General features: G+C 44.9%; 1 protein-coding gene across 1 annotated transcript in view; it reads right to left on the bottom strand.

Moving 5' to 3' along the window:
• LOC126204368 (protein qui-1-like) overlaps positions 1-18,934 on the bottom strand; it is a 396,210-nt gene that overhangs the window by 249,536 nt on the left and 127,740 nt on the right. Inside the window, exon 5 of the mRNA XM_049938742.1 lies at positions 9,418-9,618. Coding sequence (XP_049794699.1) covers positions 9,418-9,618 — 201 coding nt within the window. The remainder of the gene's footprint in view (positions 1-9,417; positions 9,619-18,934) is intronic.

Raw genomic sequence — 18,934 nt, 5'->3', positions numbered from 1 at the left:
TCCCATCAGCTTACTGTGAGTTAGCGGCGTGCTTCACGCGCACCACCTCTGCACGCTACGATCCTCGCTAGACCAAGATGTGCAGCTGGTATGCGTCTGGAGCGGCAGCCATCGCCGGTCGACCTGAAACTCGAGCTGTGATTGACTGCTTCATGGTCACTCTAGCTGTGCCTGATTGTCTTTTACGAGGTTTCTCGAGCACCGTACATCAACATCTGTTTCCAACTGGAAACCACTGTATAGTGCATGGACGAAGGTATTTATCATTCCAAACGCTCTAGTTTTCTTTCCCGAGCTTTCCGCGCAGTTGACGCCATTCCAGGTTTTTTCCTTAACACTCACTCTTTATTCAACGAAGCTGTAACTATTCGTGCTGTCCTTCTTTGTACACATCCACTATGTTGATAGTCCTTTCTGGTATAGATCCAACATCAATACGATGGACCGCACGATCGTTTTGCAAAAAATCTTCTCTGCAGACTGTCTTCGTCTTCTCCGTTCACTATCAATGAAACCAGCAGACGCAGTAGTATGTGTCGCGAGTTTAAAAAATATTTTTTAAGTATCAGAACTACAAGTGGTGATTTTAAACCACCACTTCTTTTAATCGTTTCTAATGAAAAGATGTCTGCGACCAGAGACTCATACATATTAGATAATATTAGGTGCAAAAAGTTTTGGAAATTAGTATCTTTGTTTCACTCAACTTATCGATTTGGTAAAATATCAGGACGAAACTCTGCAAGTGACAGATGTAGTACGGCAAGTAGTTGTGGATAAAAATTGACAAAATATTATCTCAGAGTCGGAATGTGGGGCAGTTGTTTTTGCACAGGAATTTTAGTAATAATGTCGAGCAGCATCTCTGTTTAATTATTTCTGGTTCAATAGTACGAGAGCAGCTGAAAAGTAATGCCTCCAAATTTTTTTTGTGTTCTCAGTATCGGTGGAGCTACTACTTATGACGCATATTACTCGGTTAACTTTCCCGCTTCCTGGCGCAAACGGCAACCCTCTGCCGTTAGAGGACTCCACTGTAGCGTGTAACATGGCGGTGTATAACGCAACTAAGTCGATGCTTGAGAAATAGCGTGCTGCAATCGAGTTTCTGACGTGCCTCAAATTCAGATCCGTAGAAGAACGAAAACTGTGTACGGTGATGACTGTATCGATATCACTAATGTACGACGTTGGATTGGTCGTGCCTGTAATGAAGGAAACGGCGATGTTAACCTCAATGTCTGAGATAGGTCGGAGTGGACGACCGACGCCAACCGACGAGACTCACCAGAATCCGGTTGATGAACTCGTCGGATAACACAGACACAGCTCTCATGCAATTGTGGAGTATGACGTGAGCGTGTACAGACCCTCACTGCAGAAATGTTGTGCAGAACATTGTGTGCACTGTGGGTGTCTCGAATGCTCGCTCTCAACAGAGAAAAACGGACTTCTGCCAACAATTTATTTTGCATTGTGACCGTGAGAGTGAGTAGTTTCTTAACAACATAGTGACACGTGTTGATAGCTGGGTCCACCATTTTGTCCCCGAAAAACAAGAGAACATCAGTGGAGTTCAGCCTCAAAGGATCAATGACGCGAAAAAAGGTCAAGATGTTACCATCAGCAGGCAAAGTTATGCTAATAGTGTTCTGAGATGATCAAGGTGTGGTGCTTTAGGAATCCGTGTCTAAAGGCACCACCATAACCTGTACGAGGTACTTCGAGACCCTCAGCAAATGAAACTTCCAATTCGAAGAGTTCGTCCACACATGGAGCACACTCGTTTTCAGCACGACAATGGCTGCGACGTCTGCAACAATCCAACTCCTGGGTTTCACTGTCATCGACCGTACTCCATACACACTCGACTTGGCCCCATACGCTTTTCATCTGTTTTCAAAACTTAAGGGGTGTTAGGACATCAAAAATTAAAAAAAAATATGGATTTTTCAAAAATATGCCTGTTTTGCAGCGCACATCTTTCTGCATAGTTCGATGTATAACACATATATATTTGAGAGATTATAATGCACGTTATTTGGTCTTAAGGGTACCAAGACGCAGCACTACACCCCTTTGCACAGCGTTCTTCTGACATACGTATGTGTATTTTGTTCTGTAGAATTCGAATGTTTATATTTGCGCCAGAGACTGTCATACGTGAAACAAAGGACTACTGATATTGATACTTCTTCTGCTGCTGTCGACGTGCATTGTTTTGATCGCTGATTTTGTTTGTTCTCTGTTTCGAAAGGCTTGCAGTGTGGTGTTGTGAATTTCGACACGATTTTTCATTTGCTGTGTTGTTTCGTGTTCGTTCGTGGCATATTATCGAACAAGATGCCTAAAATTCGTTGCTTCAACTGTAAACAACGTCACAAGGGGAACAGCTACAGAGTAAAGGATGCTACAACAAATGTTACACCAGTGGCTCAAGACTGCAACCTCTCAGAGCTGGTAAACAAACTACCGTTGAGTGCTTCAAGAAGGAAACTTGTTTTTGGGGCTATTGTTGAATCTGAAGATTGTTGATGTTAACATACTGTCAGAGTTAATATTGGACAATGTTATGTCGAAGCATTGCTTTGGTGTGCAGTGTGTTTCTGTGGTGGAAGATGAGAGTGCCAGGAAAGGTCTTGCTACAAACTTCTCTATCAGATGCAGCAAATGCAACGTTGGTGCGTCTTGCATGACATCTAAAATCGTAAACAAAAGTCATAATGTGATCTAAGGATAGTATATGGCATGCGCTGTATTGTAAGGGGACAGAAGGCGGCAAGAACACTTTGTGCAGTGATGAATCTTCCATCTCCTTCAGCAAAATATGTGAGATATTATGGCATACTGCATGGGGCTGTAAAAGAAGTTGCAGAATCATCAATGAAAAGTGCTGCAGAAGAATATATAATCGAAAATGATGGTGACAGGGGTACAGTGGCCGCTTTTGATGGTACCTGGCAAAAAAGAGGACACGGTTCCTTAAATGGTGGTGTTATAACATTGGCAAAGTACTAGATGTTGAAATGTTGAGCAAATTTCGTCATAGTTGTGTGAAAGGGATTCCAGATCATCAATGTAACATGAACTACGAAGGCTCAAGTGGAGGAATGGAAGTACAGGGAGTTGTCAGCTTGTTTACCATATCTGTTGCCTCCCGTGGCCTGTGATATGTGAAGTACCTTGGTGATGGTGATAGTAAGGCTTTCCTTGAGGTTCATAAATGTGCTCCATATGGTGATGGTGATAGTAAGGCTTTCCTTGAGGTTCATAAATGTGCTCCATATGGAGCTGAGACTATTGTGCAGAAGTTAGAATGTGTGGGACATGTATAGAAAAGACTTGGCACTAGACTTAGAAGGCTGAGAGAAGATTTGTCAGAAAAAAATTATCTGATGGGAAGGGAACTGAAGGGAGAGAGCGACTGACGGACGCGGAAATAAACAAGCTACAGACACATTATGGCTTGGCAATAAGAAGGAACACAGGGGACTTGAAAAATATGAAGCAAGCAGTTTGGGACTTATACTTCCACAAAATATCCACAGAAAATAACCCTATCCACAACTTGTGCCCAAAAGGAAGCTAATCAAGGTGTGGCTACCAAAGGTCGATTGCTGGTGGTGAAGAATATCATCACAGGAATTCTGTACCAACTGCTGTAATGGAAGCCATCAAACCTATATTTAGGGACCTTGCGAATAAAAACGTATTGGAGAACTGTCTTCATGGCGGTACTAAAATCCAAATGAAAGTTTTAACCAATGTGTTTGGGAAAGATTGCAAAAAACCATTTTTGTGGGAAGAAATGCACTTGATATTGGTGTTTATCATTCAGTATGATGGTGTACAAAGGAGGAAATATGTTTTAGAGAAAATGGGAAGTAAGCCCGGAGTGAACTGCACAAAACTTTGTATACGATAGACAGCTTGTAGTGAAAACAGATGAATCATTTTTGCAGGTGATAAAATGAAGAAGAGTGCATCATAGGAATGTGAAAAGGAATAAAACTGATTCACAAAATGAAAAAGAAACTTATTATGGTGCTGGACAGTTCTAAAGGAACGCCAAACACAAGCAGAAACTTCAACGGCCATTTTCCGCAAAACACAAATTTTTGTACATAGGTACATGTAACATCCAAAATAAATATCGTATTACTTTCAAACTTGGTATGCTTATTAAACACAAACTTCTTAATGCAAAACTCGGGAATTTTCCGAATTTATTAAAAACTGTGGTAAAAATTGAGATAATTAACTATAAAATTTGAGTTTTTCTAAAGTTTAAAACGTAACAGCTCACTCATTTTTCATAAATTAAATAAATTCTAGAGTTTCATGCACCTGTAAGTATGATTTGTATGCAGTGCTAAATTAATCGAAGAATCTCTCTTACTTATGAAGAAAAGTGTACCCATAGCAACAACTGCAAATAATAGTAAGTGAAAAATTACGAAATTTCACAAGTAAAAAAATTATTTTGTCATGATTTTGAACTTCCACTGCTATGAGTGTGAATCCTGAATCGCTCCTGGTCACGCTGACAAAGTTTTATGAATTTATTTGTAAAAGTATATATAGTGGAAATTAAAATGTCCTGTGGTGCCTCTCCTGCTCCAAGTCGGCCCGCTTGACGTCCTACCCCCCTTAAAGAACGCTGAAGAGGACTTGAGGGCTTCATTTTGATTGTTACGAAGCGGTGCAAGCAGAGATGAGGTTGGGGCACCGTCAACAAAGTCAAACGTTCTACAGTGACGGTATCAACAAACTGGTCTCTAGTCGGGAGAAATGCGTTCGTTGCTGTCGAGAGTGTGCTGAGAAATAATTAGACACGAAAAGCAAAGACGTAGATTGTTAATAAAGTTTGTTTTACTTAAGAGCTTTAACAATTTCCACATAAAAAGTCCGGAGGCATTACTTTCGAGCAGTGTTGTAGTGTTGTATACGCTGTCTCCCTTGTAGCTGAACTACACTTTCCTAAAATTCTCCTAATAAACTGCAGTCGACCTTTCGTCTTCCCTGCTACCCTCCTTATAAGGCCGTTCCATTTCATATCAGTCAGCAACATTACACCCAGATATTTAACTGACACGACTGTGTCAAGACGCACACCACCAATGCTGTGTGCGAACATTATTGGTTTGTTTCTCCTACTAATCTGCATTAACTTTCTACATTTTGGGCAAGCTGCGACTTATCACCGCAACTATAAATTTTGTCTAAGTCATGTTGGCATCTTCGTACAGTCACTCACCGACGGCACCTTCCCATACACCACAGCGTCATCAGAAACAGCTGCAGTTGCAGTTTGCTGCCCACCCTGTTATGTACTGTATACAGAGAATAGGAGCGGTCCTATCACACACCTCCTGGTCACTACTGGTGATACACTTGTATCTGATGATCACTCGCCGTCGACAACTACGTTCTGGGTCCTATAACTTACGAACTATTCAAGCCACTCACGTATCTGGAAAACTGTTCCGTATGCTCGAACCTCCGTTAACTGTCTGTAGCAGGTCACCGCATCAAACACTTTCTGGAAATGTAAGCATACGGAATCTGTCTGCTGACTTCATCCATTGTTCTCAGGATGTCATCCGAGAAAAGTGAGAGCTGAGTTTCACACGAGCGATGCATTCCGTGCTGATTTGTGGCCAGACGCTTTGCTTTTCTGTCTCAAGGAAATTTACACTAAGATAAAAAAAAATCGATGCACCACGAAGAGATTATCCGAATGGGACGAAAATAGGTAAATGTGATGCACAAGTACAGACAAACAAATGATTACAATTACAGAAAAATTGAGTAATTTATTGAAGAGAAAGAGGTTCACAAATTGAGCAAGTCAATAAAGCGTCGGTCCACGTCTGGCCCTTATGTAAGCAGTTTTGAGGCTTGACATTGACTGATAGAGTTGTTGCATCGCATCTCGAGGGATATCCTGCCAAATCCTGTCCAACTAGCGCGTTAGATCGTCAAAATCGCGGGCTGGTTCGAGGGTTCAAATGGTTCAAATGGCTCTGAGCACTATGGGACTCAACATCTTAGGTCATAAGTCCCCTAGAACTTAGAACTACTTAAACCTAACTAACCTATGGACATCACACACATCCATGCCCGAGGCAGGATTCGAACCTGCGACCGTAGCAGTCCCGCGGTTCCGGACTGCAGCGCCAGAACCGCCAGACCACCGCGGCCGGCTGGTTCGAGGGAATGGAATCTCACTGAATCGTCTTCAGTGATGAGTCCCACTTCAAGTTGTCCGCCTTGACCAGCAAACACGTATATGGAGACGCCCAAGACAGCGGTGGGAAACCAATCTGACTGTCGTCCGCTACACAAATGGTTCAAATGGCTCTGAGCGCTATGGGACTTAACTTCTGAGGTCATCAGTCCCCTACAACTTAGAACCACTTAAACCTAATTAACCTAAGGATATCACACACATCCATGCCCGAGGCAGGATCGAACCTGCGACCGTAGTGGTCGCGCGGTTCCAGACTGTAGAGCCTAGAACCGCTCGGCCACTCCGGCCGGCCCCGCTACACAGCCGGACTATTAGGAGAGATGGTTTGGCGCTCCATGTCATTTCATAGCAGGGCCTCTTTGGCTGAGATCCATGGCACCCGTTCAGCACAGCTGTACGTCGATGATATTCAACGCCCCGTTTTGTTGCCATTCATGGGACGTTGTCCTGCGCTTACATTTCAGCGAGGTAACGCTCTCCCACACAAGGCTTGTCTTCGTGCTTGCCAAACCCATCCTTGTCCAAGTTCGCCGGATCCGTCCCCAGCTGTTTGGAGCATTATGGGCAGGTCCCTCCAACCAGCTCGGGGATTTTGACGTGTAACACGCCAGTTGGACAGAATTTGGCACGCTATCCCTCGGCAGGCGATGCAACAACTCACTCAATCAATGCCAAGCCGGATAACTGTTTGCATAACGGCCAGGCTTGCTCAGTCTATTAAGCTCTTTCTCTTGAATAAACTGTCCAGTTTCCTGGTATTGCAATCATTTGTTAGTCTGTACATGTACACCTACAGATTTTCGTCCAAATCCGGAGAGTCTCTTTTTGTCTCAGAGTATCGTATATTCCAGTCCAGAAGTCAATTTAAGCTCCTCTGAGTTTTCAGGATCGGCTAGAATCATGTACAGATGTAAAAAAAAAAAAAAAAAAAAAAAACGACATATCAGAGACGTGATCTTCAAAACAAAAATGAAATAATGAAATTACCATCACACACCATGTATTGTCTGGAATAAAAATATATTTTAAACAAAACTGAGTATCCGAAACCCACGCGATTCCCCGTGGCGGGTCCTGCAATACGAGGGGCGTTCGGTAAGTAATGCAACACATTTATTTTCTCGGCCAGTTTCGGTTGAAAGAATGCGGAATTGGTTGTGAGACCGCGTGAAATATTCCTGCTTCAGCCGTTATAATTTCATAAAGTTCCGATACGTGGCGGCGCTATTCGTAGCCAACAAAATGGCGTCTGTAACGGAGGTGCGTTCCAAGCAGAGAGCTGTCGCTGACTTTAATTTGGCGGAAAATCAGAGCATCTCAGATATTCACTGTCACTTGCAGACTGTCTATGGAGACTCGGTAGTGAACAAAAGCATGGCGAGTCGTTGGGAGAGACATCTGTCATTTTCGCAAGGTTGCGCAAACCTGTCCGAGCTCGCGTGTGCCGGCCGGCCGCACACAGCTGTTGGATTGTGAGGACACTCTCATTCGAGATGATCGACGAATCACAAACTCCTCGCTGGATAACAGGACCTCTCTGTTGGTAGTGATGACACACTCGTCCACCAGTAGGGGTACGCAAAGGTGTGTACTCGCTCGTTTTCTCGTCACCTAACAGGACATCATAAAGAGCAAGGAAGGTTGCACTGCACGATCCCTTTCCCCACCTTCTCCTTTTCCTTGAACACATCCACATCCTGTATATTGTCCGCCGCCTTGATCCCCCTCGCCCCCTGGTGTCTCCCTTCCTCCCCACCGCCAGCCCGTTGCCGCACCTTTACCGTTGTATCGCACCCTCTCTCCATCTCCTCCTTTCCCAATGCAACTTCCAACATCTACCCCTCTCGGATGATGAGCTCCGCCCTGACATCTACCCTTCCTGCCAACTCTAACCCCACCTTCCTCCTGCCTCCTCCTCAGGACTCCCTATCCTCCCCCTCCCTTCTCCTGAGCTGCTTTCCCCTCCTACTCCCCTCCCTCTCCAGTGCTCCCTTTCAGTGTCTCTGCTCTCCCTCCTGCCTTGCCTTCCCTCTTCATCTCCTGTCCCACCTGTCTCCCGCCTCTTGGTTCACCTGCTGACGCTCCTACTCTTTTCATCCCACCCCTCCCCTGCTGCACCTTGCTCTCACCTCCTTTTCCATCCTCTTCGGCAGGTCACACCTGGCTGTTTTATTCTTTATCATGTATGCTCCAAATGGGTTTAAAGTGTGTTGTTTTGGAGTGTTTTTAATACTGTGGTCAACTTTAACTTGTGCTTGTGACTTCAGTGTCTTTTTTGTGTTCTACAAATCTCCAACTTTGTTTTTTAACTTTACATCGACTTCTTTAATTGTCCCCCCCATGAATGTCGCCATACCAGTGTATTTTCACCTCCTTTCTGTTTTATGTCCCCCTTTTTTATCGCTTTATATGTAACATTTTATTCTTGTATACGTCATGTCAGTCGGCTGAAGAGCGGCGGATTGTGCCGCTGACATCCCTCCCCTGTCCATATGCGGCAGGGGAATGAAATCACAATAAAGAAGAAAAAAAAGCACTGCACGGGAAGCAATAAGTGGAGGATGGGGAGGGTACTGAAACAGCAAGAGACTGGCTCCAACATCGACCAGTAAATGATGATGATGGTGATGATGTTATTTGGTTTGTGGAGTGCTCAATTGCGTGGTTATCAGCACCCATACAAAGTGCCAATCCTTACACAGTCCAGATTCGCCACTTTCATGATGAGATGATGCAGACAATACAAACATCCAGTCCCAGAGCAGAGAAATTCCCTGACCCGGCCGGGAATCGAACCCAGGATCCTAAAAGGATAGGGAAGGAAATCTGCTGTGCCCTTTCAAATGAACGATACAGGCATTTGTCTGAAGCGATTTAGAGAAATCACGGAAAACCTAAATGTGGAAGGCCGGACGCGGGTTTAAACTGTCGTCCTCCGGAATGCCAATGCAGTGTGTTAATCATTGCGCCATCTCGCTCGGTGCACTAAACGGAAATTATATTGGTTTTGTATGAAAAGAGTGGGGAATAATATGGCGTACTGGAATACTGAATAAAACCAATCTCCTTTCAGTAGAAAAAAATGTGTTGCCGTACTTGTTGAAGGCGGCAGGTACTTGCGTTCCTTAGGCCGCGCCGCCATCGCCACCGCCACCGCCACTCACCCGACTCCTCGGCGCCGCCGTCCCCCTCGCTGGCCTGCTGCCCCGAGAACTCGCTGAAGAAGAGGTTGCCCACCTCGGCGTGCGTGGCGCGCAGCACGTCCTGCGAGTGCAGGTACCGCCGGCGCGCCACTTCCCGCGCTAGCTCGTGGCGCCAGCACACCAGCAGCCGGCCGCTCATCAGCTTCTCCTGCAACAGGTCGCCTGCCGGCACGAGACGCCGTCAGCACCGAGCGGTACCGGCCCAGACCGCTCTCAACTCACTCTCCCTGTCCCAGCTGTTATGTGGCCACCAGCGAGGCTTTCACAAAGGTTTAAATCTAAATCTACATCGATACTCCCCGATACACCTTAAATGCACGTGGCGGAGGGTACCGCGTACCACTAGCAGCCATCTCCTCTCCTGTTCCACTCGCCAATAGAACGAGGGAAAAACGACTGTCTGTATGCCTCCTTCGCTATCGCTTACGCCTTTGTCCCGCAGTTTGCGCGGGGTCGGCATGGTTAAATCGGATTTGGCATGTTAATATGAAGGGGTGGCCGGATGCCCTTCTTGCCGCCACCCCATACCCCCCCCCCCACCTCCCTCCCCCCACGACGGAACATAGTATCCCATCTGTCTGCGTCTAATGTAAATCATGGAAAAGTGCGGATGTGTTTCAAATGTCTGTGAGTCGTGGAACTGAGGCGGGACAAGGGGATCAGCCCGGTATTCACCTAGAGGGATGTGGAAAACCGCCAAAAAGCACATCCAAGCTGGCCGGCACACCGGCCCTCGTAATCCGGCGGGCGGATTCGATCCGGGGCCGGCGCGCCTACCCGAGTCCAGGAAGCAGCGCGTTAGCGCTCTTTTTTTTTTATTTTTTATTTTTATTAGACGCTACTTTTTTTTGACATTCCGTTGCGCTGACCTCTCAGCTACCAGGGGCGGATATACAACCACCAAATCGACGAAATATTCGTACCAAAAAACTGGAAACTGCGCTGATCATCCAAATACACAATACGTAATCATCTGAATTCAAAATGGCTCTGAGCACTATGGGACTTAACATCAATGGTCGTCAGTCCCCTAGAACTTAGAACTACTTTTTTTTAAATTTTATTTATTCATTTACGTATTTTTAATTTTTTTTAATTTTTTTTATTTTTTTTAAATTTTTTTAACAGTAAGGAACTGAAAACTAGTAAGTGGACTCTTTGCGTCGAGTTGGGGACGCACAGAACTAAAACCACGTTAACAGTTGTAGAAAAAGGCATAAAGAAAGAGAGCAAAGTGCGGGGCGAAGGAAACCACGAAACAAAACTGAAGGGTGGAATCCATACCACCATTAACCAGTGCTACATCTTGCACCGGATGGGAAAACTTTTCGCACCGGGGACAAAAAGAGGAAATGGGGCTAATACTGCTGCAGAGTGTGAGGGTTCACAACGAAACTCTTCATCTGCTGTATCATCCAGGTATGACTTCTCGTAATGATGAAAGTAGATCCCACGTTGTACCGTGTAGTGTTCTATCATCGTATTGTAATTTTAGCTTCTCTTACCCGTGATGTTCCAGCTACGTGGAGGGTCGTGGAACGCACTCCACAAAAAATTGGAAAAATATTATCGATACTTAGGGTTACGGAGGATCTTGCAATGTCGTTCCTGCAAATAGTTCCAAAAGTCTAAAGTGTCCTTAGTGCCGTCTTGAAACAAATAATGCACTGCATGTCCACGAAGCCACGTCATTGCATTAGTTTTAGTGCGTGGGTAATACGTTTCATCCGGGAATAATATAGTCTTGGGGTCGATATGATTCGGCGTTACCCGAAGGAAGTATGCTGACATTTACCTCACTAAGTGCCACACTGCCGTAGACTCGCCACAGCTAAGACGGTGTTCATCGTCGTCTTGAACGCCACATCTCGTGCACGTGGGTGAGTCTACCATGTGGATCGCATGTAGCCTTGATCTGGTCACCTGCTTACCGTTGACAGTGATATACCACATCGCCGTGACGTCAGTGTCCAGTGTTACGTGGTGAATTGTCCTCCACACTACTCGCCAGTTGACGTTCGGGTGCTTCCTCTCCACGACGTTATCGGGTCGTCCACGTTGCAGGACCCTATAAACCGCCTTTGAGTCCAGGAAGCAGCGCGTTAGCGCTCTCGGCTAACCTGGCGGGTCTGTCTGTATGCCTCCTTATGATCCCTAATTTCTTGAATCTTACCTTCGTCGTCCTTACGCGCAATATATGTTGGTAGCAGTGAATCGTTCGGCAGTCTGCTTCAAATGCCGGTTCTGTAAATTTTCTCAATAGTATTTCTCGAAAAGAACGTCGCCTTCCCTCAAGGGATTCCCTTTTGAGTTCCAGAAGCATCTCGGTCTACATCTACATCTACATGAATACTCTGCAATTCACATTTAAGTGCTTCGCAGAGGGTTCATCGAACCACAATCATACTATCTCTCTACCATTCCACTCCCGAACAGCGCGCGGGAAAAACGAACACCTAAACCTTTCTGTTCGAGCTCTGATTTCTCTTATTTTATTTAGATGATCATTCCTACCTATGTAGGTTGGGCTCAACAAAATATTTTCGCATTCGGAAGAGAAAGTTGGTGACTGAAATTTCGTAAATAGATCTCGCCGCGACGAAAAACGTCTTTGCTGTGATGACTTCCATCCCAATTCGCGTATCATATCTGCCACACTCTCTCCCCTATTACGTGATAATACAAAACGAGCTGCCCTTCTTTGCACCCTTTCCATGTTCTCCGTCAATCCCACCTGGTAAGGATCCGACACCGCGCAGCAATATTCCAACAGAGGACGAACGATTGTAGTGTAAGCTGTCTCTTTAGTGGACTTGTTGCATCTTCTAAGTGTCCTGCCAATGAAACGCAGCCTTTGGCTCGCCTTCCCAACAATATTATCTATGTGGTCTTTCCAACTGAAGTTGTTCGTAATTTTAACACCCAGGTACTTAGTTGAATTGACAACCTTGAGAATTGTACTATTTATCGAGTAATCGAATTCCAACGGATTTCTATTGGAACTCATGTGGATCACCTCACACTTTTCGTTATTTAGCGTCAACTGCCACCTGCCACACCATACAGCAATCTTTTCTAAATCGCTTTGCAACTGATACTGGTCTTTGGATGACCTTACTAGACGGTAAATTACAGCATCATCTGCGAACAACCTAAGAGAACTGCTCAGATTGTCACCCAGGTCATTTATATAGATCAGGAACAGCAGAGGTCCCAGGACGCTTCCCTGCGGAACACCTGATATCACTTCAGTTTTACTCGATGATTTGCCGTCTATTACTACGAACTGCGACCTTCCTGACAGGAAATCACGAATCCAGTCGCACAACTGAGACGATACCCCATAGGCCCGCAGCTTGATTAGAAGTCGCTTGTGAGGAACGGTGTCAAAAGCTTTCCGGAAATCTAGAAATACGGAATCAACTTGAGATCCCCTGTCGATAGCGGCCATTACTTCGTGCGAATAAAGAGCTAGCTGCGTTGCACAAGAACGATGTTTTCTGAAACCATGCTGATTACGCATCAATAGATCGTTCCCTTCGAGGTGATTCATAATGTTTGAATACAGTATATGCTCCAAAACCCTACTGCAAACCGACGTCAATGATATAGGTCTGTAGTTCGATGGATTGCTCCTACTACCCTTCTTAAACACTGGTGCGTCCTGCGCAATTTTCCAGTCTGTAGGTACAGATCTATCGGTGAGCGAGCGGTTGTATATGAGTGCTAAGTAGGGAGCTATTGTATCAGCGTAATCTGAAAGGAACCTAATCGGTATACAATCTGGACCTGAAGACTTGCCCGTATCAAGCGATTTGAGTTGCTTCGCAACCCCTAAGGTATCTACTTCTAAGAAACTCATGCTAGCAGCTGTTCGTGTTTCAAATTCTGGAATTTTCCATTCATGTTCCCTGGTGAAGGAATTTCGGAAAACTGCATTCAATAACTCCGCTTTAGCGGCACAGTCGTCGGTAACAGTACCATCGGCACTGCGCAGCGAAGGTATTGACTGCGTCTTGCCGCTTGTGTACTTTACATACGACCAGAATTTCTTCGGATTTTGTACCAAATTTCGAGACAATGTTTCGTTGTGGAACCTAAAAAGGTAACAAGTGTTTTCGAACCCACCGGTGACAAATCTAGCAGCCCGCCTCTGAATTGCTTCGATGTCTTCCTTCAATCCGACCTGGAACAGATCCCAAACTCCCGAGCACTACTCCAGAATAGGTAGCACAGCGTCCTATATGCGATCTCTTTTACAAGTGAACCGCTCTTTCCTAAAATTCTCCCAATAAACCAAAGTCGACCATTCTCTTTCCCTGCCACAATGCTCACATGCTCGTTCCATTTCATATCGCTTTACAACGTTATGCCCACATACACTCCTGGAAATTGAAATAAGAACACCGTGAATTCATTGTCCCAGGAAGGGGACACATTCCTGGGGTCAGATACATCACATGATCACACTGACAGAACCACAGGCACATAGACACAGGCAACAGAGCATGCACAATGTCGGCACTAGTACAGTGTATATCCACCTTTCGCAGCAATGCAGGCTGCTATTCTCCCATGGAGACGATCGTAGAGATGCTGGATGTAGTCCTGTGGAACGGCTTGCCATGCCATTTCCACCTGGCGCCTCAGTTGGACCAGCGTTCGTGCTGGACGTGCAGACCGCGTGAGACGACGCTTCATCCAGTCCCAAACATGCTCAATGGGGGACAGATCCGGAGATCTTGCTGGCCAGGGTAGTTGACTTACACCTTCTAGAGCACGTTGGGTGGCACGGGATACATGCGGACGTGCATTGTCCTGTTGGAACAGCAAGTTCCCTTGCCGGTCTAGGAATGGTAGAACGATGGGTTCGATGACGGTTTGGATGTACCGTGCACTATTCAGTGTCCCCTCGACGATCACCAGTGGTGTACGGCCAGTGTAGGAGATCGCTCCCCACACCATGATGCCGGGTGTTGGCCCTGTGTGCCTCGGTCGTATGCAGTCCTGATTGTGGCGCTCACCTGCACGGCGCCAAACACGCATACGACCATCATTGGCACCAAGGCAGAAGCGACTCTCATCGCTGAAGACGACACGTCTCCATTCGTCCCTCCATTCACGCCTGTCGCGACACCACTGGAGGCGGGCTGCACGATGTTGGGGCGTGAGCGGAAGACGGCCTAACGGTGTGCGGGACCGTAGCCCAGCTTCATGGAGACGGTTGCGAATGGTCCTCGCCGATACCCCAGGAGCAACAGTGTCCCTAATTTGCTGGGAAGTGGCGGTGCGGTCCCCTACGGCACTGCGTAGGATCCTACGGTCTTGGCGTGCATCCGTGCGCCGCCGCGGTCCGGTCCCAGGTCGACGGGCACGTGCACCTTCCGCCGACCACTGGCGACAACATCGATGTACTGTGGAGACCTCACGTCCCACGTGTTGAGCAATTCGGAGGTACGTCCACCCGGCCTCCCGCATGCCCACTATACGCCCTCGCTCAAAGTCCGTCAACTGCACATACGGTTCACGTCCACGCTGTCGCGGCATGCTACCAGTGTTAAAGACTGCGATGGAGCTCCGTATGCCACGGCAAACTGGCTGACACTGACGGCGGCGGTGCACAAATGCTGCGCAGCTAGCGCCATTCGACGGCCAACACCGCGGGTCCTGGTGTGTCCGCTGTGCCGTGCGTGTGATCATTGCTTGTACAGCCCTCTCGCAGTGTCCGGAGCAAGTATGGTGGGTCTGACACACCGGTGTCAATGTGTTCTTTTTTCCATTTCCACGAGTGTATTTAAACGACTTGACTGTAACAAGAGATAATTTCTGTATGGTGCGAAAAGTGGAAATTAGCACTAAACAAAGAAAAGTGCGAGGTCATCCACATGAGGACCAAAAGAAAGCCGGCCGCGGTGGTCTAGCGGTTCTAGGCGCGCAGTCCGGAACCGCGCGACTGCTACGGTCGCGGGTTCGAATCCTGCCTCGGGCATGGATGTGTGTGATGTCCTTAGGTTAGTTAGGTTTAAGTAGTTCTAAGTTCTAGGGGACTGATGACCACAGATGTTAAGTCCCATAGTGCTCAGAACCATATGAACCATTTTGAACCAAAAGAAATCCGATAAATTTTGGGTATACGATAAATCGCACAAATCTAAGGGCTGTCAATTCGACTAAATTCCTAGGAATTACAATTACGAGCAACTTAAATTGGAAAGACCACATACATGATATTGTGGGGAAGGCGAAACAAAGACTGCGCTTTGTTGGCAGAACACTTACAAGATGCGACAAATCCACTAAAGAGACAGCTTGCATTACACTTTTCCGTCTTCTGATGGAATACTGCTGCGCAGTATGGGATCCTTACCAGGTCGGGTTGACGGAGGACATCGAAAAAGTGCAAAGAAGGGCAACTCGTCTCGTGTTATGGCGCAATAGGCGTGAGAGTGTCACTGATATGATACGCGAGTTGAGGTGGCAGTCACTGAAACAAAGGCGGTTTTCTTTGCGGCGAGATCTATTTACGAAATTTCAATCACCAACTTTCTCTTCCGAATGTGTAAATATTTTGTTGACACCCACCTAGGAGGGAGAAATGATCATCATAATAAAATAAAAGAAATCAGAACTCGAACGGAAAGATGTAGGTGTTCCTTTTTCCCCGCGCCATTCGAGAGTGGAATGGTAGAGAAGTAGTATAAAAATGGTTCGATGAACCCTCTATCAGGCACTTAAGTGTGAATTGCAGAGTAACCATGTAGATGTAGATGTAGATGTAGACACTAGCAATACTTATCCCATCTTTACTGGTTTGTCCTTACTACTCATCCGCATTGACTTTTCTTAAAATATACATAGAATTCAATCACTACCTTTCTTCAGTTTTGTGCGGAAACTACTTCTTAAAGTGATGTTAACATTTCTTTTTTTTATGAAAAATAATGCAAGAATATGAGAAATGTTCAAAATGGTTCAAATGGCTCTGAGCACTATGGGACTCAACTGCTGAGATCATTAGTCCCCTAGAACTTAGAACTAGTTAAACCTAACTAACCTAAGGACATCACAAACATCCATGCCCGAGGCAGGATTCGAACCTGCGACCGTAGCGGCCTTGCGGTTCCAGACTGCAGCGCCTTTAACCGCACGGCCACTTCGGCCGGCTTATGAGAAATGTCCTGAAACATAGATCTGAACATGGACTGTTAACATATATACGACGTTTGATGGATTTTCCAGCACCAAACGCTAATTGGCAGTATCTTGCATGCTGAGGGGCCTTATAGTCTGTAGAAACTATTCCGTCCGGGGAGACGCACCTATTTGGTAAAAGATGCACGCCATCACCTCCATACGATTCATCACCTACTCAGGCGCGTCTTGCACCTGTTCTAGAATCACTGGAGTGCTCTGTTAATTCAGACACAGATCTCCGTACCGGCGTTGATGTACGGCGAGGTAGGAGGTCCAGAAAACCTCAGAGTTGGTGGGGATGTTTTGCACTCTTCCCGAAAATGGAGATTAGAAGTTTAGCGCTATTGCAAGAATTGCCAGTGTGATACGATTTTGGAAGGGTGGCTGTGTGCAGCCTTGTTATTTTGAATCACTGAAACTAGCAGCCTAGAAAGAATTTTCCTGAGAATCTTTTGGTCTTTCTACAGATCTGATGTTCTCACAATCATCGGTACCAAACTGCGCTGAGTGCATAATGTTTATAACTCTACTAGAAAAACTCGTAGTTTTCTTAAGATAAATATATGGTTATGGCTTTCCAGAAACTGGCTGTTCTTACGCACTATGTCGTGGGCTCTGTTTTGTGAATTTCAATATGCTTCTTTTGTTCACGCTACTAGCAGATTACTTCTTAAACAATCAAATATTTTACTGTTATTACTAAGCCATTCCCCAGAGACCATTGGACTAGTGTTACGGAAACGGAAAACGGATAGAGATATTGAAAGAGCGCCTCCGATACGTGATAACAGACTATGGTGTTAAGTATTGTGCTGTGATTACTGCTTGTTACTTGTCTTTGTTACTATTCAGCTAAAACATTCACCCAATACTTTTTGGATGTTGTCCTTCTAGAGGCTGCCAGGGGCAACAAAAATTAACCGTTTATTGTTCGAATTTAAAATTTTAAAATGCTGCCATAGTCTACTGATTAAGAGATATCATTTTACGTTACATGTTTAACACAATAAACTATATATTAAAATTAGAATCAGTGTATATCTCTTCAAGCAGAGTACTTAATAAGAGCTTTACACGTAATTTCGAATAATTTCAAAACTTTTTCTCTCATTTGTAAAATAATGAGACGTTTGGAGCTCTTTTCTAAATGACAGTCCGATGGTTTTAAAGGATCGAGGGTACTGGTGTTATCTAACAGAATACTAAAAAAATAGTTTTCATCATGTCCTGACTGACTGACTCATCATCGTCCAACTCAAACCGTTAAGAACAGATACTTGAAATTTGGAGAGGGTGTTGATCTTAAACTGTTTGTGTCGTGCGTCGTTTAAGAAGGGATTTTTCAAAGGTCCACCCCAAAAGGGGTGAAATATGGTATGAACTGCTTTTTTGAAAATATGTTGCTATTAAGGCAATTTTGAAGGTACACCTACGGAAATTAATGTTTGGTTTCTCGCTCAGAAATAAAGAAATACGTGTTTGAGTGTTGTTAGGAATCCAACCTATCTGGGAGTGAAATAGTAAATGAATTAAAAAAATGTCGTTTTTAAAGAACTAATAATGTATTTTCAGAACTATGTCTATGAAAATTGGTATTTGACTTCTCAGTTACAAATAAAAATATACGTGTTTCACTGTTTTGGATTTCAATCGTTCAGTGGGTGACATAGGGGACGACATGTTTTACGAAATATTTCATTACGGAAACATTTTCAAAGCTAATCTATGAAAATTTGAATTTAGTTTCTCTGTTAGGAATTTAAAAAAATATGTGTTTCACTGTTTTAGGAAATTTAACCCCTCAGAGGTTAAAATAAGGGGTGAAACAGGGAGAGAAAGTTATTAAGAAAATATTTCGTTGCATTAAAAACAATTAAAAGCTAAATTTATGTAAATTGTTATTTCCACTGTTAGATATAAAAAAATGTGTATTTGGGGATGAACGTTCCTAGGGAAAAATCATCGCGACAATGCAAAAGGCATGACTAACAAAACTCTGGACCCCAAACCAGCAGAATCGCGTTTTGGTCAGAAGTACCTCTCGAAAAGAGCATGTCTCTGTGGACTTAATTAGACTAAAAAGTTTGGAAGGTGTTGTAAGTTGTGAACAACGTAATAATTCGATTAAAGAAAAAAAATGTGGACCATAAAATCTACGAGAGTAAAGCAGCAGGCTCGAGGCAAGTATACAATATGTACAAGAACCAAGATCAAGCCATAAGTATGGATTACCAAGAACTAAGTGCTCCAGTTATGAAGGATGTAAGACAGGGATGCAGAATTT

The sequence above is a fragment of the Schistocerca nitens genome, chromosome 9 (assembly GCF_023898315.1).
Source record: "Schistocerca nitens isolate TAMUIC-IGC-003100 chromosome 9, iqSchNite1.1, whole genome shotgun sequence".
NCBI lineage: Eukaryota > Metazoa > Arthropoda > Insecta > Orthoptera > Acrididae > Schistocerca > Schistocerca nitens.
The sequence above is the reverse complement of the archived record's forward strand: the minus strand, read 5'-3'. Positions and strand labels throughout refer to the sequence as shown.